The sequence below is a fragment of the Cokeromyces recurvatus genome (genome assembly GCF_025118155.1).
Source record: "Cokeromyces recurvatus strain NRRL 2243 chromosome Unknown BX663scaffold_4, whole genome shotgun sequence".
NCBI lineage: Eukaryota > Fungi > Mucoromycota > Mucoromycetes > Mucorales > Mucoraceae > Cokeromyces > Cokeromyces recurvatus.
In genome coordinates, this window is record NW_026251390.1 from 570,579 (window position 1) to 598,364 (window position 27,786).

The 27,786-nt window shown below is 31.7% G+C and overlaps 9 protein-coding genes across 9 annotated transcripts; 6 read left to right on the forward strand and 3 right to left on the reverse strand.

The window, feature by feature from the left end:
• Positions 1 to 148: 148 nt before the first annotated feature.
• On the reverse strand, positions 149 to 2,455 carry BX663DRAFT_498563 (uncharacterized protein). The gene is made up of 3 exons (XM_051526062.1): positions 2,234 to 2,455; positions 1,755 to 2,169; positions 149 to 1,696 (listed from the first exon to the last, which is right to left on the reverse strand). Exons 1-3 carry the CDS (start codon positions 2,429 to 2,431, stop codon positions 324 to 326), a joined length of 1,986 nt encoding a protein of 661 aa, XP_051386021.1. The 5' UTR covers positions 2,432 to 2,455; the 3' UTR covers positions 149 to 323.
• Positions 2,456 to 4,812: 2,357 nt separating this feature from the next.
• BX663DRAFT_483692 (VTC domain-containing protein) lies at positions 4,813 to 7,115 on the forward strand (the record flags this gene model as incomplete). Its single annotated transcript, XM_051524508.1, has 2 exons — positions 4,813 to 4,980; positions 5,061 to 7,115. The coding sequence occupies 2 exons, from the start codon at positions 4,813 to 4,815 to the stop codon at positions 7,113 to 7,115; spliced, it is 2,223 nt and encodes a 740-aa protein (XP_051386022.1).
• A 939-nt stretch (positions 7,116 to 8,054) lies between these two features.
• On the forward strand, positions 8,055 to 9,915 carry BX663DRAFT_249124 (uncharacterized protein). Its single transcript, XM_051521867.1, has 3 exons — positions 8,055 to 8,303; positions 8,474 to 9,438; positions 9,545 to 9,915. The coding sequence occupies exons 2-3, from the start codon at positions 8,550 to 8,552 to the stop codon at positions 9,568 to 9,570; spliced, it is 915 nt and encodes a 304-aa protein (XP_051386023.1). The 5' UTR covers positions 8,055 to 8,303; positions 8,474 to 8,549; the 3' UTR covers positions 9,571 to 9,915.
• Positions 9,916 to 10,660: 745 nt separating this feature from the next.
• BX663DRAFT_549159 (uncharacterized protein) lies at positions 10,661 to 11,389 on the forward strand (the record flags this gene model as incomplete). Its single annotated transcript, XM_051531127.1, has 1 exon — positions 10,661 to 11,389. One exon carries the CDS (start codon positions 10,661 to 10,663, stop codon positions 11,387 to 11,389), a length of 729 nt encoding a protein of 242 aa, XP_051386024.1.
• A 140-nt stretch (positions 11,390 to 11,529) lies between these two features.
• Positions 11,530 to 14,927, reverse strand: BX663DRAFT_498575 (S-adenosyl-L-methionine-dependent methyltransferase). Its single transcript, XM_051526063.1, has 3 exons — positions 14,644 to 14,927; positions 13,483 to 14,586; positions 11,530 to 13,353 (listed from the first exon to the last, which is right to left on the reverse strand). Exons 2-3 carry the CDS (start codon positions 14,523 to 14,525, stop codon positions 11,589 to 11,591), a joined length of 2,808 nt encoding a protein of 935 aa, XP_051386025.1. The 5' UTR covers positions 14,526 to 14,586; positions 14,644 to 14,927; the 3' UTR covers positions 11,530 to 11,588.
• A 933-nt stretch (positions 14,928 to 15,860) lies between these two features.
• BX663DRAFT_529515 (phosphatidate cytidylyltransferase) lies at positions 15,861 to 17,414 on the forward strand (the record flags this gene model as incomplete). Its single annotated transcript, XM_051530250.1, has 5 exons — positions 15,861 to 16,012; positions 16,101 to 16,240; positions 16,343 to 16,800; positions 16,906 to 17,145; positions 17,238 to 17,414. 5 exons carry the CDS (start codon positions 15,861 to 15,863, stop codon positions 17,412 to 17,414), a joined length of 1,167 nt encoding a protein of 388 aa, XP_051386026.1.
• Positions 17,415 to 17,605: 191 nt separating this feature from the next.
• On the reverse strand, positions 17,606 to 19,330 carry BX663DRAFT_498581 (SPT2 chromatin protein-domain-containing protein). Its single transcript, XM_051526064.1, has 4 exons — positions 18,954 to 19,330; positions 17,956 to 18,884; positions 17,812 to 17,886; positions 17,606 to 17,753 (listed from the first exon to the last, which is right to left on the reverse strand). The coding sequence occupies exons 1-4, from the start codon at positions 19,254 to 19,256 to the stop codon at positions 17,669 to 17,671; spliced, it is 1,392 nt and encodes a 463-aa protein (XP_051386027.1). The 5' UTR covers positions 19,257 to 19,330; the 3' UTR covers positions 17,606 to 17,668.
• Positions 19,331 to 21,058: 1,728 nt separating this feature from the next.
• BX663DRAFT_498585 (P-loop containing nucleoside triphosphate hydrolase protein) lies at positions 21,059 to 24,375 on the forward strand (the record flags this gene model as incomplete). The annotated part of the gene is made up of 1 exon (XM_051526065.1): positions 21,059 to 24,375. The coding sequence occupies exon 1, from the start codon at positions 21,223 to 21,225 to the stop codon at positions 24,373 to 24,375; it is 3,153 nt and encodes a 1,050-aa protein (XP_051386028.1). The 5' UTR covers positions 21,059 to 21,222.
• A 642-nt stretch (positions 24,376 to 25,017) lies between these two features.
• BX663DRAFT_498589 (P-loop containing nucleoside triphosphate hydrolase protein) lies at positions 25,018 to 27,780 on the forward strand. The gene is made up of 5 exons (XM_051526066.1): positions 25,018 to 25,362; positions 25,432 to 25,756; positions 25,823 to 25,918; positions 25,995 to 26,979; positions 27,065 to 27,780. The coding sequence occupies exons 1-5, from the start codon at positions 25,076 to 25,078 to the stop codon at positions 27,568 to 27,570; spliced, it is 2,199 nt and encodes a 732-aa protein (XP_051386029.1). The 5' UTR covers positions 25,018 to 25,075; the 3' UTR covers positions 27,571 to 27,780.
• The last annotated feature ends 6 nt before the right edge of the window (positions 27,781 to 27,786 follow it).

The window sequence follows — 27,786 nt, forward strand, 5'->3', positions numbered from 1 at the left end:
ATATTCAATATCTTAAAGATAATAGTGTAAATATTTAATGTAACAATGTATGTATAAAAAGTACTTGTGTTTGCCCTTTTTTTTTTCTATTTAATATTTTAAAGATAAAGTATATCCTTTAAAAGTTAACGATATAAATATGTATATAAAATAATGGAATAACGTATACAATTATAGAAACGAATGTGAAATAGTTAATTTATAATAATTATTGTTTTGGCTGTGTAGTAAATGTGTATATATTTTTTTAGAAAAAAAAAATAAAGGGTAGAAATGAATTGTATTTTTTTCTTTTGATAAAATTATATTTTTTTTCCCCTACTTTATTGATCAGCATTATCATTATCGATGTAGTCTTCTTTCTGTTTACATAGATTATTATTAATATCAATTTCCTTACTATTACTAGTCTTTTTAGATTTCAGTTTGTCAATAAGTTCGTCCTTTTCTTGTAATGTCTTTTTTAAAGATATAATATACTCATAAGTATATTGAAGTAAAAGAACCTTTGATAGTGGTTTCATTAGATAATCATCATTGACATTCATATGATGGCAACTTGTTAGGACTTCTTCTTGCGTTGCCTTGAATTCATAACGATCATCCCTTGTCTTCTTCTTTTCTAATTCTTGTTGTGCCTTAATCATCTTGGATAAAGGGGTACCTTGGCGCTTAAGGTAGCCCTCTTCCACCTCAAAACGTAAACGATCAAAGCATTCCTTTAAAGAATTACGTCGTTTTTGTTCTGCAGCTTTATGAGCTGTTCTTCTCACTTCAATACCACTTTTGATTTGTGTAGAGAACTCTATTCCTAATGCGGCTGCTTTACCTTCGATCCAATTTTGATAATTGGATCGAGTGGCTAGGATATGTTCAGCTTCCTCGATTGTTTTAACCTGATCTTTTGCACTGTTCATGTTATGGACTGCTGCTGTTCTCTCTTTTTTCTTCTCATCCAGGTTTATTTTTACGTTAGTAGTGGATGAGGAAGTAGGATGATGATAACCAGGTTGGAGGGTAGGACTGATCAATAAAGGCTTTAGCGTACGAGTTGTAGTCATCGTTGTAGTCATTGTTGTAGTCGTTGTCGTCGTCGTCTTTGAGTCCTGAGCACAATTACCCTTGCTAACCTTCCTAGGATGGGTTGAATTCGACTCTTCATACCTTTGTTTTTTGTTAGAATGAGAATTCTTTGTTGTTGACAAAGAAGAAGGTGTATTATTAGTAATGACTGAAGAAGCTGCAGGGATATGAAGAGCAAGTGGAGAGGTTGGTGGTGGCTGATTCGATTTAGATAGAGGAGACATGTTATTCTTTCCATTATGAGTTTGAAGAGTAGGTGATTGGTGCGTAATATTTTTATATACTGGAAGTGATGATATATGATTATTATTATTATTATTATTAGTGTCAATCTCTGCTGCTACTAATGTCTGCTGCTGGTGCTTCTTCTTCTTCTTCTTCTTGTTATTTCTTCTTGGTATGTTTTTCTTTTCAATACTGGATGGAAAAGTAGAACAGTTCATTTGTGTAGCTGTTGTTCTTATATTCATCAAAGAAGCAGGAGTTACAGGCTCGACTTGAGATGATGACATTAAATTAGAATTATAGTCAGTCATAGTATTAGAAGATGCATAGTATGAATGATGACTGTTTAGATTATCTTTTTGTTGCTGATGTAATGTAGATATTATTCCTATAAAATAAAATATGTGTATAAATTCACTTCAAAATAAATAAAATAAAAGAGTTACCATTATTACATGTGGTATAATTGTTGATAACTGAAAATTGTTCAGTAGTATTGGATAATAGGTTTTGTTCCTGTTGATAATGATCTTTACTATAATAATAGACTGATGGCTGCTGTTGAGGTGGTATTATGATTGAAGGTGACTGAAGGTCTACTAATTTTTGAGTCAAGATATGCTTTGCATGTTCTAACTCTTTATACTTTTCAAATATTTGTTTAGCAGATAAATTATCAAGTTCCTCTTTATGAGTAGTTGTAGTCATAAATTGATCATGAAATGGTATTATTTGCTTTCGTTCAGGTAAGATAACAGGTGAAGAAAGTGGAGTAAAGTTGATTTCTTTATTATCTAATCTCTGTTGATAAACTAAAGAAGGAGTGGTAGCAGGTGATACAAGTGGGGTAAAAAAATAATTCTAATAATGATGATAAAGATAAAGATGAATAAATAACATTCTCTATTGTCTATTTAATCAATACCTCTTGTTGTTGATCAAGACAGGTATTTTGTGAAGTAGAAGAAAGTAATAGAAGTTTATCCTTGTGAATAAACTGATTCTTATGATATAAAAAATAGATATTTTCGTGTAAAAGATTGTTATCTGAAGAAGAAGCGTGTTGTTGAGATAAATCCTCTAACATATCCATATCTACTAATTGAGAATTAGATGAATCCATTTTAAGAAAAAAAAAAAATAGGGGTTTCAACTTTTAATAGGGAAAACAAATGGAAGAAGAGTAAGAAGAGGTGGTTTTATTTATTTATCATACCTGTGACTGAGAAGTAAGCTTGTAATCAAATCAATTTTCTTCAGACTAAAACGTGGATAGAATTAACTATCATAAAAGCTACACAAAAGTCACAAAATAAAGATATTCTCCCTTGGTAATTAAAATTTTTCAAATGAAGATGTATAATAGCTTATCTTTTTTTTTTTTTTTTTTTTTTTTTTTTTTTTTTTTTTTTTTTTTTTAAGTAACACTAGTCTTAAGTTACATTATTTATATATATAAAAAGATAATTTATTTTACCTTTTATAGAATATATTGATACTTTGGATAAAGTCGTAATCAATTATTTAAAAATTTGAGACTAGTATAGTATTATTATTAAACTTCTTAAATGTTTAAAGATCAATCTGGTTTTTCGCACAACAAAGCCGAAAATTTGATACTAGCGTATCCTTAATCTTTCTGCTGTGTAGTTAAGTCTTGATTAGGATTGTTGACGATCTGATCCTTATCTCTGGTCTACTAAGTAATTCAAGATTAAATAAATTCTTACTAAACTGTCGATAACAACCAGATCATTGATAATTAAATGCTACTTTAGAAAAAAAAAAGCATCCACAGAAATTGTAACAGTGTCTTGAAACTCTTCATCGTCATTATCAGATGGAGTACTCCCATTCATATCTTTTACATTAACATTTGAGGCTCCTTGTATGATTAAAACCGTGTTGGTAAAGTCTACTCTTACTAGGTGTTCCCCCCTTTGATAGTCATCTTGAAAATACCTTTATGGAACGCCAGTTACCTTGTGTTGTAATATCGTCCTCTGATATACTTTGCTGTAATGCCATTGAAAAGCCTAGAGAATGAAAAGAGACATATGATTCATTCGTGCAAAGTTTAATGAGAATTTTTTCAAGCCAAGTACAAATAGTAGTAGTTTTTTACTGTGACCATAGGACTGTTGGTTTTGATAAAAAGGAAATCTTCGTGTCTGTTTTGGGCATTTGAATGATCTTTAACTGCAAAGAAATATAAAATAAAGTATAATTGTTGATTTCTATGTGGACGGATAAAAACCGGGTTTATAATTCGAATATCGTTACGACGTCCCTTTGATGTAGAAAAAAAAATTTTTTTTTTGTATTAGTCATATTAGTGGATTGTAGAGAGATACGAGCCATATCAGAGAGTCTTAAGAAGACAATCATACTAAGTAAAAATATTATTATTATTATTTTGTTGTAGCTTTAACAGTGGGAGTGATAACAATGAAAGCTACAGTAGTAATATAATTAAAGGTATGGGACACAATTTGTAATGGAATAGAGTATTGGTCTTGATAGTTTGTGTATAGCTAAAGACATAAATCCACTATTACTGATCTGCTTTCCTTTTTTCCTCACTTAGTTTGCTCTAAAGAAACCAAAATCCCCGCAACTAACTTCTCTTTGGTTAATGTATTGACCCATTATTTGTATCATTCTACATGAAATGGATTATTTATTTCATATAGCGTTTTATCCTCCTCCTCCTTCCTCCGTTAATTCTAGTATTAAGCTGATGTATCGGTTATCCTCATAATAGACTAGCATATTTATACTGTATCTGACTTCTTCTTGACTCTTAAGAGGTTTTTATTACCTTTTTATTTTTATTTTTTATTTTTTAGAACTGACTAGGGAAATACAGTACAATACAATTGCTACATGTTCATTGGTTATTTTTTTTTGAAATAAATAAACTCTTTAACCATATTTGGATATGGGAGACGGTAAACCTCAATCATCCTACAGGATTGTTTACTAAATCTCATTCAATGGGTTGTCTACACATGACCCAATATTCTTCCTATTGAAACAGGTGCCTTATCTATCACGTTATTGTTCTTTATAGACTATCCTCTGGCCAGAAATAAGCACCATTCTCCGTGAATTAGATTATTAGCCCCAAGTTGCTGCGATGGTTGTTTAATAACTGAAGCTAGTATATCAACCTTCAATTTTTTTTATATCTTTCCTTTACTTCATCTCCCTCTTTTTCTTTTTTATTTTGTATCTCTTACAATGGTTTTTTCTATTGTTTTATTAAGCTGATCTGGGCATCATTTAGGTACTATGTGCTCAAAAATTTAATTATTATGCAATAGAAAAAAATTATTTTCTTTTTTTTTTTTTTTACACAACATTTTTTTTGGTAATAAAACTCCGCTTTTTTTTTTGTTGGTGTCAAAATTGCATGTCAAAGAATATTCTTAAGATTTATATCTTTTCTTTTCTTTTCTTTTTTTTTTTTTTTTTTTTTTTTTTTTTTTTTAGTTTTATATTATGAAGTTTGGTGCACAATTACAAGAAGCTATTTATCCAGAATGGGAGAGCTATTATATTGATTATAATATATTAAAATTAAAACTTAGAAAAGTTCAACAAGATGAATTGTTTACAGAAAAAGATGAAACAGAATTTGTTGAATTACTAGATAATAATCTCGAAAAAGTAAATTTTATCCGTCGTCATGATATTGTCTTTTTTTTTTTTTTTTTCTTTTGCTTATTCTCTCTCTCTCTTTCTCTTAGGTAAATGACTTTCATAATGAACAGTTAAAGAGAATTAAAAAAGAAATTGATAAATGTACATCGCTTATTTCAAGTCAAAATAATACAAACGAAGATGATACGGATGAATTAGCGAATATTCAAGAAAAGATAAATAATATAGCTGATGATATTAATCGACTTGAAAAATTTACACGACTTAATTACACTGGATTTTTGAAGATAGTGAAAAAACATGATCGCTATACGAATTATGTACTTCGACCGATGTTCATGGTTCGATTAAATCAATGTCCCTTTTGGAAGGAGAAAGAAAGTGATGTATTTTTAATTCAATTATCATCACTGTTTAGTCAAGTGAGAGGTGGTGGTAAAGCAATGTCCTTTCAACCCTCTACGAGTTTTCTTGTAAAGGAAAATACAGGCTTACAGATAGGTTTAGATACGCGACGTACAGTGATTAAACGTTTCTTTGTTCATACAGATAATATACTCGAATTAAAGACCTCTGTCCTTCGTCATTTACCTGTCTTAGTTTACCGAAATAAAGATAATCATCATGATCGACAACAACAACAACAGGAACAACAGAATATTGATCCTCCTATTTCAACTTTATATCTTGATAATGCAGATATGGAGAGTTATTGTTCACGTGTAGAGTCTGCTCCAGGCTCAGACATCATTCGTTTACGTTGGTATGGATCTGCTCAAGGAAATCGATCTATCTCTGTCGAGAGGCGAACACTTGAAGATGAAAATCGTGGAGAGATCAAGGATAAATTTACGATTAAAGATAAATATGTAGATGGATTTTTGAAGGGAGAACAAAGATTTTTAGAAAAGATGATAAAGAAGATGAAGGAGAATGGTAAAGGAGAAAGAGAGATCGAGTCATTTTGTCAGTTAGTAAAGGATATACAACAACAGATTATAGAACATAAGATGCAACCTATTCTTAGAACTTATTATAAACGCACAGCATTTCAAATTCCAGGAGATACAAGTGTAAGAATGGCGTTAGATACTGACCTTTGTTTTATCCGTGAAGATTCAGGTTTATTTTCAAATGATGATTCAATCGTACGTCGACCTGAACATCACTGGAGACGACCCGATGTCGATATTGATTATCCATTTAGACAACTTAAGGAGCCTACAGAAGTAAATCGATTTCCATATGCTACATTTGAAATTAAGTTAGATTTAGGACAAGATGAAGATGAGCCTGAATGGGTTAAAAACTTGGAAGAGGGTGGATTATTAGAAGAGGCCTATCAATTTTCTAAATTTGTTCATGGTATAGCTCGCCTATTTGACACACGTGTACCTTTATTACCTTACTGGCTTGCACGATTAGATGATGATGATGATGAATATAAATTATTACCTATTTTACCATCTAGAACACCCTCCATTCTATCTAAAGGGTCGACTAGTATTCGACAACAACAGACTCTCTCTAGAACCTCATCTGCTACGCAACAGATGATACCCACTATAAAACCAGATGAACGTACATGTCTCTTACAAGGGAATCGAGATAGACATCATTATATGAGTTTAAATCAAGAAGAGACGAATAGAGATGAAGAAGAAGAAGAAAGAAACCGAGATGAGACACTATGGCAAAGATGGATATCTTACTTGAATTCACATCAAGAAGAACAAACATCTTCTGTTGTGAGATTACCACCTGGAGTCAAGGTGCCTAAAAAAGTAGTTACACCTATCCGAGTTGAGCCTAAAGTATTTTTTGCTAATGAACGTACCTACTTTTCTTGGATGGGATTTGGTACGATGCTATCCACTTTCTCATTGGCACTATTTAATACAGGAGATGCAGTTGGTAAAATAAGTGGTATACTGTATACCTTAATTGCCATTACTACTTTGATCTATGGCTCTGGACTTTATTATAGACGAAGAGAATTAATTAGAGCTAGACTACCAGGACCTTATGATGAAATGATTGGACCTACTGTTATTTGTATAGCGCTTTTATTTGCAGTTGGAATGAATACTTATCTTAAATTTACTATTCCAGAATCTAGTCCATTTTATTTGTTTTATTAAACCAAAGCTCATTCAATTGAAGCGACACATATATATGAATATCTATTTATTTATGTGTAATTATTTACTACATTACATAAATTAAAAAAAAAAAAAAAAGTAAGGGAAAAGTTAGATGAGAAGATTTACAGTGAAGGTAATAAATAACACCAAGTACTGATTGACATCATCATTTATCCCTTCTCCTATTCTCTTTCAGCTTTGAAACTATATGCTTATTTCCTTTTATAATGATTTAAAAAAGAGATCTCCTTACTTTGTAAATAGTGACAACATCCATAATAAATGCACCTTTAAACGTTATTATTCTATCCTGCATGCATTCAATGACTAATAAGGGGAACTTTATACTTACAATAGATACTATTTACTCAAAGTAAAATAACTCTTATTCCTATATGATAATAAAGGTTAAAAAAATTTTTTTTTCTTTCAATTGTTTCAATATTTATAATATTATTGCTATGAGTACTAATAAATGAATAATTATACAAATCATATTTCCAAGAAGAATCGGAAAATGAAAAGGAATTAGGGACCTTATTTTTTTTTTTGTTCCCTTCAATCGAAGCAGTCTTCTTCTTTAAATAATACTTTGTCTCCGCTTCTATTAAAAAAAAATACTAGCAAAACAATTTTTTTAATGAGGCTTTTTCAAACAATCATGAAGTGGAGAAGGAAAATAAGACAAATAAAAAAGGATGTAAACAAAACAATGAAATTTTATATGAAAAAAAAACAAAGTTCTGTCATATATCCTATTAAGGATTCACGTATCACCACTAATTAATGCACAAGAATCTTTATTATTATTATGAAAAAAAAAAGAATGCGTTTCTTGAATTGCATCTTCTTATTTATTCCACAAGAAGTTCCGTTTTTGTTTAAAATTTATTTTTTTTTCTGAATACAAAAAAAAAAAAACTTTTTTTTTTCCTACTCCCTTTCTTTAAAAAAGCCTGGTTTTGTTTTCTTCTTCTTCTTTTTCTCTCTCTTTATTTTCTTCTTGTTGAGTAGTTCTTTCAATATGCAAAATCATATCATCAATCAAACTAAGCCAGTTCATGTTAATTCTTATGTAAATGCTGATAGGTAAGAAAAAGGTTCACAAAATACATTCATTTAAATTAAATAAATATGCAAAAAAAAAAGAGAGAGAAAGAAGCATTTGTATACATGTATATGTGTGTGTGTATATATATAAATATATTTATTTATTTTTATTTTATTTTATTTTTGCATATAAACAATTGAGTTGAGTAGTTAAATCTAACCATTTTCTTCTTCTTCTTTATATATACGTTGTGACTTTATTTATTTTCCTTTTGTTTTTTTTCTCTCTCCCCCTTATCTAAAAGTCCTTCTTTGGAATCATCTACTAAAAGAACATATGTCTCACCAAAGGATTATCAAAAAAGAAAGAGTAGCACAACTATGGGTCAATCTATCCATATGTCATCTACACAGAAACGAAGAAAAGTAACGAAACCAAAAAAAATTATATTAGGAAAGCCATGCACTGGTAAACAAAAGATGAATTTAGAAGAATTGAAAGCGCTAAGTCGACAAGTTAGACCTAATCATACAACAGTATCATTATCCCCCTTAACAAATTTAAACTGCCGCAGTACTTTAAATCATCATGAAGAAAATATTATCTTACTTAGTCGTAACTTGAGAGAGAATTTATTCAGAGCGAAATCAAGAATGATGGATAGTTTAAAGAATTCAAACGAACCTCAAGCACTTCAGATCTATAAAGATTTAATGAATCAATCGTCAACAACTACTTCTACTTCTTCTTCTGATAATAGTAGTCGCATCTCTTCAGAGTCAACAAGTCATAGTGAAGATGAAGATGATTGTAGTAGCGTAAGCACTTTATCTTCTCTTCAACTTCGCCTTGTAACAGATGAATCAGGTCATGTGTCTGTAGTTTCATCTGATTATCCAACTCCTTCATCTAAGGTCTCTATTCCCTCAATATTTGACATGGATATAAAACAAGAAAACAATCCTCTATTTCATATACAAGATCCTATTACTATCACTACTCCTACAACTACTACTACTACTACTACTACTACTTCTTTTATGTCTTTATATACCCCTCATGATTACCCTTCTATGATGTTGGATATGGAATTATTTTTATCTAATCATCCTTATTGGACATTATTAGAAAAAAGCAATGATTATTCTCAAAGTACTACTACTACTACTACTACGACACCGGATGTTACTGAAGAGCAAATCAATTCTTGGTTACAACGTGGTGGTCATAATGATACCATTACTATGGCCACAGATCAAGAACTTGCAGGTAAATTATATTATTTCATTTAGATAAGAAGAGAAAAAAAATTTTTTTTTTTTGCCTGTGACAAATAATTTTTTTTTCTTTTTCTTTTTTACTTGGATCAAAATAGCTTTACTAGACTTTGATGACATGTAAACATAATATAGCCTATTCACACAAAAGGCTGTATATATACGTACATACATACATACATGTATATATACAAATATGAATATCTATCTATCTCTGTGTGTGTATGTGTTTATAATTCGCATAATATCCCTTACCCTCCCTTTTCCCTCTTTCTCTACTTATTTCCTTCACATCTCCCTTTTCATCATACAACACACACATTATTTATGGAAAAAAAAAAGGAAAAAGCAAAAGACAATTCTTATATAAAGAATGATAACTATACTATTTTTGAATACTTCATTGCTGTTACTTAAAGTTGCGCTAAATGAAAAAAATTCCTGGTAATATTTAAATATTTATAACGACGACATATAAAATTCTTTTTTCCTTTTTTATTTTATTTTAATTTTGTTAGAAAAAAAAAAAAAAAAAAAAGAAAGAAAGAAAGAAAGAAAGAGTGAAAAAAAAAAAACGGTTTATTAATAATAATGCGATCAAATCGAGGATTACAGATAACATCCATTGTTGTCTTATCTCCCGTTTTACTCATTTTTCTTTCCATCTTTTCTATGCTTATTTATTCTATTTATTCAAATATAAAAAATTGTTTAATAACCTTAATTCCTCAGCAACCATTAAAAAATGTATCCACTACTGAAATTTCAATTCCATATCATTTTAAACATGTGAAAGAATCAGAAAATTTTTTAAAAAGAATCTCAATATCCATTTTACTTCGACTACGAGATTTTTCAAGGACTTCTATGCTTATTTTACTTTTATATGCAATCTATCTTTTATTCAAGGTAAATATATTCAAACCGCCCTTTTTTTTTTACCCCCATTTAGCAAAAATAATCACACATATACAATTCATCAATTGTCTGTCTGTCTCTTCTTCTCTCACTTCTTTCCTTTGATTCACACATTTTTTTTCTCCCCCATTTTATATTAAAAAAAAAAAATTACATGTGTGGACATACACTTGTTCTTGTTGCTAGGGTGTAATTAATTGCTAAACGGGAAAAAAAAAATTGAATTTTAGACGCCGGGCCTTTTTTTTTTTTTTAATAAAATATTAACCTTAAAAATTACTATTTAGAAAACAAGAATGGATCTTATATCAAAACAAAAAGAATGTAACAAATTGAATTTAATACCTGAAAAGAAAAAATCAACCAAACGACGCAAGTCAAAGAAATCAATAGGTTCAAGACAACCATCAATGATGACAGAACCTCATTTGAATACCAACAACAACAACAACAACAACAACCTTGTAAATAATAATAACAGTAGTAATAGTGGTGGTGGTGAAGAAGGGAGCTTATTATCATTAAAGAAAGAAATTCATTCTTCTTGTACAACACCAAAATTAGAAGAGAATAAAAATCAATTTGACTTGAATTTATTATCCCCTGAATCAACGCCGATACATAGTGAAGATGAAGAAGATGAAATGATGATGATGATGGTCAAGACAAAAGAAAATAACACCAACAGCAATAACAGCAGCAACAATAATTGGTATTCACCCTTTTCAACTGGCTTAGATTTAGATTTTTTACCGAAAACAAATCAAAATGATCCTTTATGTCTCTATAAACTCAACTTGAGTCACATACCCTCTTCGTATGATCATTATCATGATTCTTTCCCTATCATTTCTTCTTTATTGCAACAGGAACTCTTACAAAAGCCTCAATCGATTACAATTTTAGAGAACCATCCTTTTATTCCTTCAACCAATCACACTACACATTCGGCCTCTACTACTAATCATCATCATAATAATTATAGTTATAATGTTTTTGGTCCAGTTGGTGATAAAAAGAAATAAAAAAAGTTTTATTTATAAATATATGTATGTATGTACATGAATAATATAAAAGACAATAACAGTAGTAATAATAATAAATATATGTATGTATGTATGTATGTATGTATGTATGTATGTATGTATGTATGTATGTATGTATGTATGTATGTATATATGTATATATGTATATATGTATATATGTATATATAGAGTGTTGTATCTACATGTCTTTGAATAGTTCTTCTTGGCTTTTAGTAAATGAAATGGCAATAGATAGAACACGTTCAAACCAGGCTGTCATATGATCAGGTTCAAATAGAACATCTCTTCTTGTCCTGATCCATTCTTCACGTATCTTTTCTAATTTTAAATCTTGTTCAATCTCTAATTGAAGTCGCTCAGGGATTTGATATACAAAATAAACCATTTGATCAATCATGAATTGAAAGAGAGAGGCTATCTTTAAGAGAGTGATAAAGATAAATGCAGCTTTATCTGGATAATGACAATGGAATTGTACAAATTGTCGAATCCATTCAAAGTCAGTTGAATCGTTCAAGGTAGAGGACAGACTTGTATCGGGTTGAAAGTGAGTCGTGTCAGTAGGTATCTTGATTTGATTTAATACCTCCATTTCGATCTTGGATAAGGGTTGCCATTCACTATGTCGAATACGTTCCATCAATCGTGGTTGATGTCCTGTCGTCGACGTGTGACGTACAAAGGAATAAAGCCAGGTACGACATACCGTCACACCTTGTACAAAGATGGAGATCTGACGCATGAATTCAATAGACGGTGGAGGTGCAAATGGAATATAAGCCATTGATCTTCCAAAGAATCGCATACGACCTTGTTGATCATAACAACAATGGGCCTTTGTAAAGAATTGAATTAAAATACTATTCAAGAGTCCACAATAATAATCCGGGTCCTGCCAGGGGTAATCAGGTTTAATCGTAAAATAGATACATTGATTCGTTACCGCCATTCTTGTCTTATCTACAAAGAAGCGTGGACGGGGTTGTGTTCGAGTGAAATAACCACAATTAATTGGATGGACAATCTTGACAGCTACCTCTGTACCACATTTGTTATACTGACAATGCGCTATCTCCTTCTCTGTCTTGTCTGCCTGTAATGCAAGACGAGCATCTCGAAGATAATGATAAAGAGCTGCGCTAGGTGCTCTCTCACCTAATGCTTTATATTCTTCTTTCAATAGATCTGCATCCTCCTTGTTCACCCGAATCAATGAATAAAACGGAAGTGTAGGTTGCTCTGGATCGAGTGTACAAAGGGGCCAATAGGCCTCTGCTGCGGATGTTTCCTTCTTACTCAATCGTAATGGATCCCTTGTTCTCCAGAATTCGCCTTCCTTTCCACCCCTATTTGTAGATGTATTCGTCTTTCCATTCCAATAAAAACATGGCTTGAGCCAGCGAGCCCATGTTTCAATCCCAAATGTATGAATCGCCCAACTGGTTCGAACGACAAGTGAATAAACAGGATTCGTATTAGGTCCTCGATTCCACACGAGAGGAGGCCTTTGATGGCTAGATGCTACTTCTAGATTAGGATTCGATTTATGTGTGTGTTCTCCATCGCAGAGACGAGGTAAATGGTGTGTAAGTTGATTGAGTTCCTCTAAACATGATGCAGTGGGTATCATGAAGGCAAATGAAGCATGAGGTGTTGTTAAGATTTGATCATTCGATTCAACACTTGATGTATATTTGTATTTTATATTTTGATCATTTGAAGAGATTTGATTTATATTAAAATTGTCATATGCTTGTAAAAGTTCTGTTAATGTCATTTTTCGAGAACAATGTCGAAGATAAAGTGTATGTTCTGAATGAATAAGAGTAGATGTACGTTTACAAATACGAAATACAAGTGAATCTGTTTGTACTTTTGGCCAAACTTTGTAAGGTTCAAATTCATACATGTCTAAAAGCTTACAGTGTTTCCAAATCCATTTTCTTATTATTGTATGTATAATATGTATATGAGGAAAAAGGATATATAAATATATATATATATAAAATAAAAAATAAAAAATTAAGAATTTGCATATATAAGTACATATATATATATACATATTATATTACCTTAGATGTTGGGCAAATTCAAGTACAGTCCATTGACTTGGTGTAATCAAACAGACTTGACCCTGTTGATCATCACATCGTTGTAATGCAATCCACATAAAATATAAATAAGCTTGTGTCCCTTTCCCTCCTAATATAGATTCATCATATATAATGGAATCAGGCTGAGTGATAAATCCAGTTTTTCGAATCATATAAGGCGGATTTGTAACAATGTAATCAAATTTTAATTTAGAGGCATCCCTTAATAATTCTAAACAATCCCTTTCAAATGTATCCTCTGCTTTTAATAAGGGATTTGTATCGACTCGTAACTTTAAAGTATCATTACAAAATAATTTAAGTCGATGAATAGAGCCTGTTTCAAGTTGAACATCAAGCTCCTTTAATCTTTGATATAAAGGGAAAAGATGAACTATCATATTCAACTTACAGAGTTGATAAGCAAATGGGTCAATCTCTATTCCCCATACATAATTAGGGATATCTGATGTAAGTAATTTGGTAAGACGTAAAGGATCATTCCAGATAGTAAAACGACATGCCTTAATAAATCGAGATAAAAATTCACAGAGAAAGGAACCGATACCTAAACATGGATCAAAAACATGAGGAATGGTCGCTTCCTTTTGGGATTCAAGATGAAGAATAAAGGTAGATAAGGTTGCACATTTATCCCACATGAATTTGATGACAGACTGAGGTGTATAAAATTGACCATGATCCTTTTGATGCTTTTGGGCTAATGTTTCCAAGAAATACAACGTATAGAATTTTGAAAAGATCGAGTCAATTGAAGTCAAGATAAAGTCTGGATCCAACAAGTTTTTCTCTTTTAATTGATGTTGAAGCTTATGTAATAAAGACATGTCATAAAATGGAAGAAAAAGTTGATTCCCCTGAGTTGATAAAGAATCATGAGGCGAGAAGAGTTGTATGAATTTTAAAAAATCCTCCTGTAAGACAATTTGAATAAAACTGATATAGACCGTCATAAATCCAGACATAATATAATACATATCCCCTTCATACATATCTTCCATTTTATGAAATAAAAAGTTGGTTTCCTTAGAAGGGACATCTATTACTATATTATAAGCAAGTCTATATAAATAAAAAATACTTCAATATTTCACTATATTTTTTTTCCCTTTCGAGTACCTTTTTTATCAATCATATATGTTCTAAATAAGTCTCCTAATATATGAACAACACTATCAATCTGATTTATTTGATCATCTTCTTTACGACATGTTCGTTTATAATTAACAGACGAAGCTGATTTAGACCTCATTGAAGATTCTTCATTTTGTAGAATAGGACTTGTTGTCATTGTAAATGACAACTGTAATTATAGAATATTTTTTGATAAAGAATGAAAAAAAAAAAATAAGAATAAAAAATCAAATGAAATATTAAATAAAAAATTAAAATAGATAAATAAGTAAATAATAATAATTAATAACAATAAAAATAAAAATAAAAATAAAAAAAAAAAAAAAATAAAAAAAAAAATAAAAAAAAAAAATAAAAAAAAAAAATAAAAAAAAAAATAAAAAAAAAAATAAAATAAAATAAAAAAAAATAAGGAATTTTATATTTTATTTTTATTTTTGGCGTAAAAAAAGTCATTGTGTATATTTCCAAGAAGCACTCACTCCTGTGGCTTTTATTTTTCATTTAATAGATTCATTGATCCTATTCAAATCAAAGACTTACGTTGAGAATATCAATAAAGCGCCCAAAAAAAAAAAAAAAAAAAAAAATACTTAGTTAGTAAACATAAATTATAATTCATGCTTATGTAATCATATGCACATAAAGCAACGCATACGTCATTTTTAAAAAAAAAATAATGAAGTATTTACTTAATAAAATAGGAAATGTATGCAATTGTGTGTATCTTTCAAGAGAGATAAAACATATTTACTTTTATAACATTACAAACTTATTTTATGAGCATAGAATTTATTCTTCAGGGTTCTTTTTTATTGGGAAAAAAAAAATACAAGCATCCAAGAAAATCAATTTAGAAAATCAATTTAATTCACTTTTTAAAACCCAAACGAAAAAAAAAAAAAAAAAAAAAAGTTTTTCTATTATATGCTCGTCCTGGTAAATTTGCCTTTTCTTTTTCCTTTTTTCTTTAAAGCATAAAAAAAAACAATATGGCATCTAAACGTAATAGTAGAGGGACAACTACGAAAAAGAAAGAAAATAAAAAATTGAGCCCAGCATTATCACCTAAAGAAGAAAATAATAATGCTCTTACTGCAGTGACAGAAAAGGTAGCTGAAGAAGCCACTACACTTCTTGCAGCTGAACCACCGAGTAAGAAATGGCAAAATTGGTGGATTCGAACCATCACTACTCTCATCATGATCGCTTCTTTCTTCGTTATTCTCGCATCCGGTTATATTTGGTCTATTGTGATGGTTATGATTATTACAGTCTTAGTTTATAGGGAAGTTATTCAAATTGCACATTATTCTGCAAAGGGTAATCTAAGTTGGTTCAAGACAATGAGTTGGTAAAAAAAAAAAAAATGGGACAAAGTGGGAAAGAGAGAGAAAGAGCTTTGTTTTATGTTGACATATGTATTCTATAATATATAAAAGGTATTTTTTGATTGCAACTGAATATTTTTTATATGGTGAATCTATTATATATTACTTTAAAGAAAAGGTAATGGTTGACGCGTTTTTATTACCCTTTGCAACACATCATAGATTTATTAGCTTTACACTTTACGTCATTGGTAAGGAAAAAAAAAAGGAAGATCTATTTTCAAGACTTAAACATTATTTGCATATGTATGATACGACCCTTCTCTTTCTCTTTTTTTTTTCCAAATGAATAGGTTTCGTATTTTTTGTTATGAATTTGAAGAAAGGACAATATCGATCTCAAATGTCTCAATTTGGCTGGACACATATGGCCATTTTCTTGATTGTATTCCAAGCTCATTTTATTGTGGATAATATCTTGGAAGGTTTAATTTGGTTCGTATTACCAGCTGCTTTAGTTGTTTGTAATGATATCTTTGCATATGTGTGTGGTTTCTTTTGGGGAAGAACACCTCTTATTCAATTAAGTCCTAAAAAGACAGTTGAAGGCTTTGTGGGTGGTATGATTATCACGCTTGTCTTTGGCTTTTTGTTAACAACTGTCTTGATGCGATTCGATTATATGACTTGCCCCGTTCAAGACCTTGGCGCCTCTGCTTGGTCAAATGTGTCTTGTGAGCCAAAGAACCCTGTCTTTTATGCTGTACCATGGGAACTTCCTTCTTTAATTCGATATATTATTAAATATCTAGTAAGTTAAATAAAAGTGATTCGAAAGAAGAAGAAGAACACACACATACATACATACAGAGAGAGAGAGAGAATTATTCATACTTATTTAAATGTATATATATAGTTTATGACAGATATTACCGAAGTTTGGATTGCACCTGTTCAATTACATGGTATCGTGATGGCTTGCTTTGCTTCACTTATTGCACCTTTTGGTGGATTTTTTGCTAGTGCGGTTAAGAGAGCATTTAAGATCAAGGATTTTGGTCATAGTATTCCTGGTCATGGTGGTTTAACTGATAGAATGGATTGTCAGTTTTTAATGGGCTTATTTGCTTATATGTATTATCAAAGCTTTATCAAGGTAAACAACAAAAAAAAAAAAAAAAAAAAATCAAATGAATGAATATTTATTTATTTTATTTTATTTTTTTTTTTTTTTTAAAAAAAAAATAGATGTATAATGTCTCTGTAGGCAGTATTTTAGCATTAGTGATTAATAATTTATCAGCTAAAGAGCAAGTTGAATTATTAGAAAGTCTTCAAACTTATTTAGCTAATCAAGATCAGTTGGCTAGTCAAATCGAAAACGTACTTTCAAAGGCTCAACACTTATTAAGTGGAACTATTTAAAAGAGAAAGAGAACCTTTTATAATTAATATATTATTATTTAGCATTTTATTTTATATTTTATTTGTACAATGATTGTATCATTTAAGCATTCCTTGAGACAAGTAATAAAGCTTGTTACTTTGATTTTATTTATTTATTTATTTTTGTTTTTTATTTATTTATTTATTTTGATTTTATTTTTTATTTATTTTTTTATTTTTTTAAAAAAATAAAAAAATAGGGCCCGAGGGCGAAAGGAACTAGAACGACATGTTTAAAGACCTTTCATCTTGCGTCTTCTCTGTCGCTCTAGTTCCTTTTGCTCCTCCAGCAAATCCTCACGACGGCCAATGCGCTCGCTAATAATAAAATGTATTAGTTAATAAATTAAATCTATTTTACATATGATAACCTTACCTTCTTTTCTCTTCTCGTAAGACTTCGAGCGCATTGGCCTCCATATCATCGTCTGAAATTGGCTCATTTACGTACCTATAATAATAAAAGTTAGTTCTATTAAAAAAAAAATAAATAAGTAAATAAATAAATAATTGGACTTACTTTCTACGATCGTAACGAAAGATACGTCCAATTTCAGACGAGTAGGAATCTTGATGAGGACTTGCTGGCCCCTCATCATCATCGACGATGAAATCAGCGAGATCATCGTCTTCCTCTTCCTCTAAGTCTCTATAGCGTCGTCTAGCAGCGGGAGACTTTCGAGAAAGAGGTGATGGAGGAGCAGGGCCCAGAAGTTTACCAGTAAATGGCATTCGGAGAGGTCTTGGTGGCCTTTTGTCACTGGCCACCGGACGAGAGACAGACGATTTTGTTGTTGTTGTTGTTGTTGTCGTTGACCTCATGGCAGGCCTTGATGACGATGATGCTGATGATGCTGCTGTTGCTGTTGCTGTTGACCTCACAGAAGGTCTTGATGTTGATGCTGTTGTTGTTGTTGTTGCTGTTGCTGTCTTTGTATAAGGTCTTGTTGTAGGTGTGGAGGAAGCAGGTATTGATTTCAATCTCTTGACATCATGAGGAGGAGGAGGAGGGCTTCTTTGGCGTTTAGTAGATACAGGTCTTGTTGTATTACGAGAACTGGGTCTTTCTTCTTCGTCATCAGAAAACTTGCCTTTACTATGACGGATATCTCTTTGGATTTCTTCGATGGTACGTCGATCACGTTTAACCAAACCAAGTTTTTGAGGGGGCTGAGCCACCATTATTTTTGCACGCTCACGAGCAGACATTGTATTAGCTTCAACAGGAGCAGGTTTCTTCAACATAGGTTTCTTTGGGCGATGATAAATAGAAGGGGTATGATCGCGAGCACTGCTATCAGGATGACGTCTTTTAACCGATAATGAAGAAGTAGAAGCTTGCTTATCAGAAGTATTAGTAGTAGTAGAAGGGGATTCAGTATCCCTGGTAGTAGTTGATTGTTCTTTTGCCATTTTCATAATCTCTTCAAAAGACATGTGCACAGGTTTCTATAATTAAATATTTACATATTTGGTTAAATCTATTCTTTAATAACTTTTTTTTTCTTTTGTACATACTTTCTTCTCCTTAATTGTCTTGGAGATAGGAGTAGAGTTTATTGCCTTATTTGGAGTAATCGTCTTTATTTGCTGGTTTCTTTTTTTTTCCAACATCTTCTGCTTCTTTTTCTCAGCCAATAACATTTTTTGTTTCTTTTCCTCTAATTCACGCTTTTCAGCTAATTCGGCCTCAGCTTTCTCTTTTTTTCTTAAAGCTTCTGCTCTTTTACGTTCCTTAACTTCTTTTTCGCGTCTCATTTTACGTATTTGCTCCATACGTTCAGCATCTAATTTTCTAACAGTTTCAAATGATTGTCTCATTAATTCATCCAAAGGATTAGGTTCATTCTAATGATAAAAGTTAGTATTTGATAAACTATGTATTTAAAAAAAAAAAAAAAAAAAAAAAAAAAAAAAAAAAAAGAAAGAAAGAAAAAAAGGCTAGTACCTGTCTGTCTGTCCAAACCATGTTGATTTATATGTTTACGTAAAGATTAAAGTATGTAAAAATAAAAAATAAAAATAAAAGTTGAATCAAATAATATATAAAAAGGAATATACTTTCAAGTGTAATACAAATGTATGTAATAATAAAAGTAAATATGTTTAAAATAGAGAGGTATATGTAAACTACTTTAAAGATTTGTAATAGTTTGTAAGAATTAAATCAAATTTTATGGTAAGAGAATTTATATAAAGTATTCAAACAATTTGTAATACTTTAAAGGTAATTTAAAAAGATATAAGAGTGTAAATACTTTAAAAGATGTATATAAAAAAGTAGAAAAGATGCTTTCTAAAACGTGTAATTTGTTTCTTTTTTTCCTTTTAAGATTATAGTAGGTTAAGGTTGTTGTATAAAAAAAAAAAAGGTTAAATGTTAATAATAAGAATAATATAAAAAAAAAGGGTGAAAAGGATAAAAAAAATACATATTTTTATATGCAACCTAAACAAAATTAATTATGAAGAAAAAAAAAAAAATATTACAAAACAAACGTCACTACTATCGTCCTATAATCAGCCAATCATATTACAATATACTCTATCTATTAGAAAGTCTTTTCTCTATCTCTTCTTTGTTTATTGTAACATAATTAACTAGAAACTTAAAATGGAAACTATTTGATTTGATAAAGTAAGGAGTTAATGTGAAAGAGTAGGAGGAAAACGGAATGTTTGTTTATTGTATATTAATTTGTACAAAAAAGGGTTATTAGCTTATTAAATTAGCTCAACAACGAAAAAGAGAGAAATTTACAGTTAATTAAAGTAGTTTATTATACAAGATGATCAATCTACATTATTAATTCATTTCAAAGCAAATGGTAGATTCTTGAAGATGTTATTATCATTGCGCAGTGATTAAAAGGGGAAACAAAAAAAAAATTAACTTGGCAAATTTGGAAGTTGAATTTAAAATTTTATTGGCTAAAAAAAAAGTCATATTTTATCTGATATCATGTATAATATTTATTGTTTTGTAAAATACAACAAAATAAATAAATAATTGATTTTCCTTGAAGATAATATCGCAACTTATACATAACATACGTTTACATTTATATATATGCATGTCTTCAAGGAGTAAATAATGAGTGGAGAAAAAGGGAGAATGAACAGGAGAAACTAATAGTAAAAAAAAAAAAAGAATACTAATATAGTGATATTACAAAAAAAAACTGAGGTTTAGAAAATCTTTGTAGAATAAGAGAGGTGGCTTAAAATTATGTTATCATCGTACACCACGTGCGGGTTTATTATTATAGTCTATCTTGATATTCTTCTTCCTTAATCATATTAAATTCTTCTGGATCATTTTTTTTTATTTTTATATTCCCTTTATGCATTCTTTAATATTAAAAAAAAATAAAAAAAAAAGATAAGAGATTAGCTTATTTGAAACATTTGAATGTTAAGGTACAGAATTGTTTTACTACCTTTTTTATATTACTCCACATTAAATCAATTGGTTAAGCATAAATTTTAAGCCCGATCTAATTTTGTTTGGTATAATGAAAAAAAAATTTTCATTGGAGGGGTGGGGAAGTAAAAAAAAAAAAAAAAAAAAAAAAAAAAAAAAAGAGGATAGTATATAAACTTCGGTTTTTTTTTGGATTTTGTTTTTTTTTTATCTTGCTTTCTCTTTAATTACTACCTTTTGTTTTAAAAGAAAAAAAAATTTTTTTTTCTTTTTTAACCGACAAAAAAACACATTTATCTTACCTTTTTTTTTGTTTTCGCTCTATCCTATCTTTTCATATTACATTAATATATTATATTAAAGATGCCTGCCACTGCTGCTGCTCAAAAAAATACTAAGAGCGATATTCAATCTAAAAAGATGAATGTTGTTGTCCATCAAGCTGATTCTAAGGTAGCTAAGGAAATCGTTGCTAAGCTTTCTTCTGATGCTGATCGTGAGTCTGCTGCCGAAGAACTTGCTGCTTTTGTTCAATCCAACGGTGTCCTTTCCCTTGTTAAGTGCAATATCACCACAGCTCTTGCTAAGGAATTCGGTAACAAGAAGAATGCTGGTGCTCGTCAAGGTGCTGTTGCTGCTTTTGCTGCTTTGACTAACAATTCTCTTGAAGGTCAAGTTGAACCTTTCATCTTACCTTTCTTATCTAACTTGTTGGAACTTCAAGCCGATAAGCAAGTTGCAGTCAAGAATGCTGCTCTCGAAGCTGCTAAAAATTTCATCGCTAAAATGAACCCTTACGCTTGTCCTCTTACTATCCCTTCTATTCTTGAAGGTCTTGGTAATTCTTGCAAATGGCAAACAAAGATGCTTGCTCTTGAACTCTTGGTCAATATGACCGAATTACACCCCAAGGAATTCTTTGTTGCTATCCCTGATGTCATCCCTGTTGTTTCTGATTGTATGTGGGATACTAAGACTGACGTCAAGAAACAAGCTACTGAAACCATGGCTGCTATTTGTAAACTCATTGAAAACAAGGATATTGAACGTTTTATTCCTGCTGTCATCACTTGTATCAATCATCCTGAGAATGTTCCTGAAACTATTCACTTGCTTGGTGCTACTACTTTCGTTCAAGAAGTTGACTCTGCTACTCTCTCTATCATGGTCCCTCTCTTGAACCGTGGTTTGAATGAACGTGCTACTCCTATCAAGCGTAAGTCTGCTTTGATTATTGACAATATGTCTAAGCTTGTCGATGATCCCGATGTTGCTGCTCCTTTCTTGCCTCTTCTTTTACCTGCTCTTGAAAAGGTACAAGATGTTGTTGCTGATCCTGAATGTCGTGGTGTCGTCCAAAAGGCTTTGGCTACCCTTCAACGTGTTGGTAACCCTGCTACTGAAGTCTTCACAAAGGTTCAAAAGCAAGAAAAGGTCGAAAAATCTATCAAGGAACTCTTACCTACTGATCTTGATGCTGCTTTTACCCCTACCGTCAAGTACATGAATGACGTTGCTCTTAACCTTTGTGTTGCTAAAAACTTCTTCAAGAACGTTTGGGTTGCCTCTCTCGCTCCTTATGCCAAGTCCTTCTATGTTGCTGCTGATGCTGAGAATCTTGCCTTTGCTGCCTTGAACAAGTGTGAGGAAGCTGTTACACCCAAGGATCCTGAGGAGGAAGATGATGAAGGTGAAGATCTCTGTAACTGTGAGTTCTCCCTTGCTTATGGTGCCAAGATCTTATTGAACCGTACTGCTCTTCGTCTTAAGCGTGGTCGTCGTTATGGTCTCTGTGGTGCTAACGGTTGTGGTAAGTCTACCTTGATGCGTGCTATTGCTAATGAACAAGTTGAAGGCTTCCCCCCTCGTTCTGAACTTAAGACCGTCTACGTCGAACACGATATTGATGGTTCTGAAGCTGATACTCCTCTTGTTGACTTCATTTTGGCCTCTGATGGTGTTGAAACAAAGGATCGTGAAGAAGTTCGTAAGATTCTTTTGGACTATGGTTTCACTGAACAAATGGTTACCAAGATGGCTATTGGTGAACTCTCTGGTGGTTGGAAGATGAAGCTCGCTCTTGCTCGTGCCATGTTGATGAATGCTGATATTCTCTTGTTGGACGAACCTACTAATCACTTGGATGTTGTTAACGTTGCTTGGTTGGAGAATTACCTCTTGGGTCTCAAGACTGTCACCTCTATCATTGTCTCTCACGATTCTGGTTTCTTGGATCATGTTTGTTCTGATATCATTCACTATGAGCCCAACTATAAGCTTAAGCGTTATAAGGGTAACTTGTCTGAATTCGTCAAGAAGGTTCCTCGTGCCGCTTCTTACTACTCCCTTGAAGCCACTCAAATCTCCTTCAAGTTCCCTGAACCTGGTTTCCTTGAAGGTATCAAGACTAAGGAACGTGCTATCTTGAAGATGAAGAACGTTGACTTCCAATACCCCGGTACTGATCGTAAGCAATTGATTGATATCTCCATGCAATGTTCTCTTGCCTCTCGTGTTGCCGTCATCGGCCCCAATGGTGCTGGTAAGTCTACATTGATCAAATTGTTGACGGGTGAAATTGAATCAGAAATTGGTACTGTTTGGAAGCATCCTAACTTGCGTATTGCCTATGTTGCTCAACATGCCTTCCACCATATTGAGAAGCACTTGGACAGTACTCCCAATGAATACATTCAATGGCGTTATGCTACTGGTGAAGATCGTGAAGAACTTGACAAAAACGACCGTATGAATGCTGATACTAATAAGAAGTTGGCTGAACAAGTTTTCATCATTGATGGTGAGAAGCGTATCGTCGAAGCCCTTGTCGGTCGTCGTAAGCTTAAGCAATCCTATGAATACGAAGTCTCTTGGGTCGGTCGTTCCTCTGTTGATAACACCTGGATCTCTCGTCAAAAGCTTGAAGACATGGGTTTCGGTAAGAAGATTGCTGAAGTTGACTCTGCTGAAGCTGCCAAGATGGGTCTTAACCGTCCCTTGACCTCCAAGGAAATTGAAAAGCATTTGGCTGAAATAGGTCTTGAACCCGAATTTGCTACTCACTCTCGTATTCGTGGTCTCTCTGGTGGTCAAAAGGTCAAGTTGGTCATCGGTGCTGCCATGTGGAACAAGCCTCACATGTTGGTTCTTGACGAACCTACTAATTACTTGGATCGTGAATCTCTTGGTGCACTTGCTCAAGCTATCAAGGAATACGGTGGTGGTGTTGTGATTGTTACTCACAACCGTGAATTCTCTGAAGCTCTTTGTACTGAAGTTTGGAAGGTTGACAATGGTCGTTTAACTCCTTCTGGTCACAACTGGGTTTCTGGTAACGGTACTACTGTTATTAAGGAACAAGAAGCTGAAGATATGGTTGATGCTCAAGGTAACACCGTTAAGGCTGTTGAAAAGAAGAAGAAGTTAACTTCCAAGGAACTTCGTAAGAAGAAGAAGGAGCGTATGGAACGTCGTAAGCGTGGTGAAGAAGTCTACACAACTGATGAAGAATTGTAAATGTCCTTTCTTTTTTTTTCCTTATCTTTTTCTTTCTTTTTTTTTCTTCTTCCCTTTCTCCTACTTTTTTTCATACACTTTATATTTTCCTCACCTTTCTAAATTTGTTTATAACTTGATGCCCCTATTATAATTTTACATATACACATATATTATTCAAAATAAAGCATCTTTATTTATAATGTATTAAATTAAAATACAATTTGTTTCTAATATTGCTTGGTCATATTTTTGATTTTTGCATGTAATTCAACAAAGTAATTAATTTAGTTCTGTTAGTTATTTTCAGTGAAAATAAGCATAAAAAAAGGGAGGGGGAGGGAAAACACATTTGATATGTTAATAATTCAAGTCATATTTTATAACGGATCAACAAATGTATAATAATAATTATAAACCCAATACAATAAACAAGTAACTAATAACTATAAAATATAACAGCATCACTTTTTTTTTTATGTATAAGCCAACGTTCATGATACATAATTAAGTGATAGTTTCATATGATTGTAACATTTAAATAGTTTATTTGTTATTATCCAATAAAAAAAAAAAAAAAAAAAAAAAACTATGTGTGACTTGAAAAAGACTGCTTTTCTGGTTAGGATCTGTTTTTCTACATTTTTATTTTTTCTATTTCATTTTTTTTTTTTTTTTTTTTTTTTAAAAAATATTTGTAGATCTTTATATTAAATTAATCATGAGTGACAATCCTTATCTTGCTCATTGGAATGAAGACCAAAATGCCAGGCAAAATCCTTTTGATGGGTTAAAGCCCAGAAAGACAACTGCCAAACAAGCCGAAAAACTTGAAAATGGCACAGTCAATCCTTTCACTAATAAACCTTTCTCAGCCAAATATCAAAAGATCTTGGAAAGTAGAAGAAAGCTTCCTGTACATGCTCAGCGTCAAGAATTTTTAGATATGGTTCACAAAAACCAGTTTGTTGTCCTTGTTGGTGAAACTGGTTCTGGTAAAACTACTCAGTAAGTATTGTAATGGTTTTTTTTTTTTGGAAGGGGTAGTTTGCCTAATCTATAAATAATTAAAATTAGAATTCCTCAATTCTTGGTTTATGATGAATTACCTCATCTTAAGGGCAAAATGATCGCTTGTACACAACCTCGTCGTGTTGCTGCCATGTCTGTTGCTCAACGTGTGGCTGATGAAATGGATGTTAAATTAGGTCAAGAGGTCGGTTATAGTATTCGTTTTGAAGATAATACAAGCCCTAATACCTTTTTGAAATACATGACTGATGGTATGCTTTTACGTGAAGCAATGACAGATCCTTTAATGAGTAGATACTCTGCAGTTATTCTTGATGAGGCTCACGAACGTACACTTAATACTGATATTTTGATGGGTCTCTTAAAGGAGGTAAGAAAATACTACATATTACATGATTAGTTTAGCATTATAAATAATGCATTGTCATTTATTTAGGTCTGTAAAAAGAGAAAGGATTTACAAGTTATTATCATGTCTGCTACTTTAGATGCAGAAAAGTTTCAAAAATATTTTGACGATGCTCCTTTGTTGGTAAGTTTATTTTAAACAAAAAAAAAACAAAAAAAAAAATAGAATGTCAAAGTCTAAACTTGTGTAATTTATATAGTCCGTTCCTGGTAGAACTTTTCCTGTTGAAATTTTTTATACTCCTGAACCAGAACGTGATTACCTTGAAGCTGCTATTCGTACTTGTCTTCAAATTCATTTGAGTGAACCTGAGGGTGATATTTTAGTATTTTTAACTGGTGAAGAAGAAATTGAGACTGCAGTAAGTAAGATTAGAGCAGAAGGTGATGAATTGATTCGTAGTCAAGGTGCTGGTCCTCTTAAAGTTTTACCACTTTACTCTTCTTTACCTCCTCGTGCTCAGCAACAAATTTTCGAGCCTGCTCCTCCACCACGTCAACCTGGAGGTGCACCTGGACGTAAGATTGTTGTTTCAACTAATATTGCAGAAACATCACTTACTATCGATGGTATTGTTTATGTCATTGATCCTGGTTTTTCCAAGCAAAAGGTATATAACCCTCGTATCCGTGTGGAGTCACTTTTGGTATCTCCTATTTCTAAGGCTTCTGCTCAACAACGTGCTGGTCGTGCTGGTCGTACTCGACCTGGTAAAGCATTCCGTCTTTATACTGAAAATGCATTCAATCAAGAATTGATTGAAGCTACATACCCTGAAATTTTAAGAAGCAATTTGGGAACAGTTGTGTTACAATTGAAGAAATTAGGTATTGATGATCTTGTTCATTTTGATTTCATGGACCCTCCTGCACCTGAGACATTGATGCGTGCACTTGAACTTTTAAATTACCTTGGTGCACTTGACGATGATGGTGAAATGACTCCTACAGGTGAACTCATGTCAGCTTTCCCTCTTGATCCTCAGTTAAGTAAAATGCTTATTGAAAGTCCTAAATACAACTGTTCAAATGAAATTCTTTCAATTGCTGCCTTACTTTCTGTGCCACAAATCTTTGTTCGCCCCAATAATGCTCGTAAGGCTGCTGATGAAGCAAAGGCTCAATTCGCACATGCTGATGGCGACCATCTTACTCTTTTAAATGCCTATCATGCATATAAGTCAAGTAAGTTTCTTTCTTTCGTTTTTTTTTTTTTTTTTTTTTTTTTTTGAAAAAAAAAAGATTCAATATTTATCTTTTATTGAAATAGATCATGAAGATCCTAACTGGTGTTACGACAACTTTTTAAATGCAAGATCCTTAAAGTCAGCAGATAATGTTAGAGCACAATTAAGAAGAACAATGGAAAAGTATGATTTAGATTTAGTTTCCACTGATTTTGAAAATAGATCATATTATACAAACATTAGACGTGCTATTGTAGCCGGTTACTTTATGCAAGTTGCACATCTTGAACGTTCTGGACATTATTTGACAGTTAAAGATAACCAAATTGTACAACTCCATCCTTCAACATGTTTAGATCATAAGCCTGAATGGGCACTTTATAATGAATTTGTTTTGACAACTCGTAATTATATTAGAACTTGTATCGAAGTAAAAGCAGATTGGTTATTAGAAATTGCACCTGCTTATTATGATTTGGACAACTTCCCTAACTGTCATGGTAAACGCCAGCTTCAACAAATTGCCAATAGGAAGATGAGATACAAAGAAGAAGAAGACAAATATTCAACCAAGAAGAGAAGACATTAAAATATTACTATTTTACATCCCGTATATACATTCACGTCCATTCACTAGTTTTATTATATATCATATGTAATCTATTTTTTTTTTCCAAAATATATACTTTTTTTTAAAAAAAAATGAAGCTATTTAGAGAAAAAAAAGAAAAGAGCACAGTTTGCGTGAGTCTTGAAGAACTAATAAATAAATAAATAAACAGATATATAGATGTTATCAAGTACA

Coding starts and splice junctions, on each gene's coding strand:
- BX663DRAFT_498563 (XM_051526062.1), bottom strand. CDS start 2,431: ATGGATTCATCTAATTCTCAATTAGTAGATATGGATATGTTAGAGGAT. Junction 2,170..2,233: donor GTCTTGATCAACAACAAGAG/GTATTGATTAAA, acceptor CATCATTATTAG/AATTATTTTTTTACCCCACT. Junction 1,697..1,754: donor TTATACCACATGTAATAATG/GTAACTCTTTTA, acceptor TTTATTTTATAG/GAATAATATCTACATTACAT.
- BX663DRAFT_249124 (XM_051521867.1), top strand. CDS start 8,550: ATGGGTCAATCTATCCATATGTCATCTACACAGAAACGAAGAAAAGTA. Junction 9,439..9,544: donor CACAGATCAAGAACTTGCAG/GTAAATTATATT, acceptor GGATCAAAATAG/CTTTACTAGACTTTGATGAC.
- BX663DRAFT_498575 (XM_051526063.1), bottom strand. CDS start 14,525: ATGGAAGATATGTATGAAGGGGATATGTATTATATTATGTCTGGATTT. Junction 13,354..13,482: donor GAATTTGCCCAACATCTAAG/GTAATATAATAT, acceptor TACAATAATAAG/AAAATGGATTTGGAAACACT.
- BX663DRAFT_498581 (XM_051526064.1), bottom strand. CDS start 19,256: ATGAGACAATCATTTGAAACTGTTAGAAAATTAGATGCTGAACGTATG. Junction 18,885..18,953: donor AGACAATTAAGGAGAAGAAA/GTATGTACAAAA, acceptor ATTTAATTATAG/AAACCTGTGCACATGTCTTT. Junction 17,754..17,811: donor TTACGAGAAGAGAAAAGAAG/GTAAGGTTATCA, acceptor TTTTATTATTAG/CGAGCGCATTGGCCGTCGTG.
- BX663DRAFT_498589 (XM_051526066.1), top strand. CDS start 25,076: ATGAGTGACAATCCTTATCTTGCTCATTGGAATGAAGACCAAAATGCC. Junction 25,919..25,994: donor TTGACGATGCTCCTTTGTTG/GTAAGTTTATTT, acceptor TAATTTATATAG/TCCGTTCCTGGTAGAACTTT. Junction 26,980..27,064: donor CTATCATGCATATAAGTCAA/GTAAGTTTCTTT, acceptor TTATTGAAATAG/ATCATGAAGATCCTAACTGG.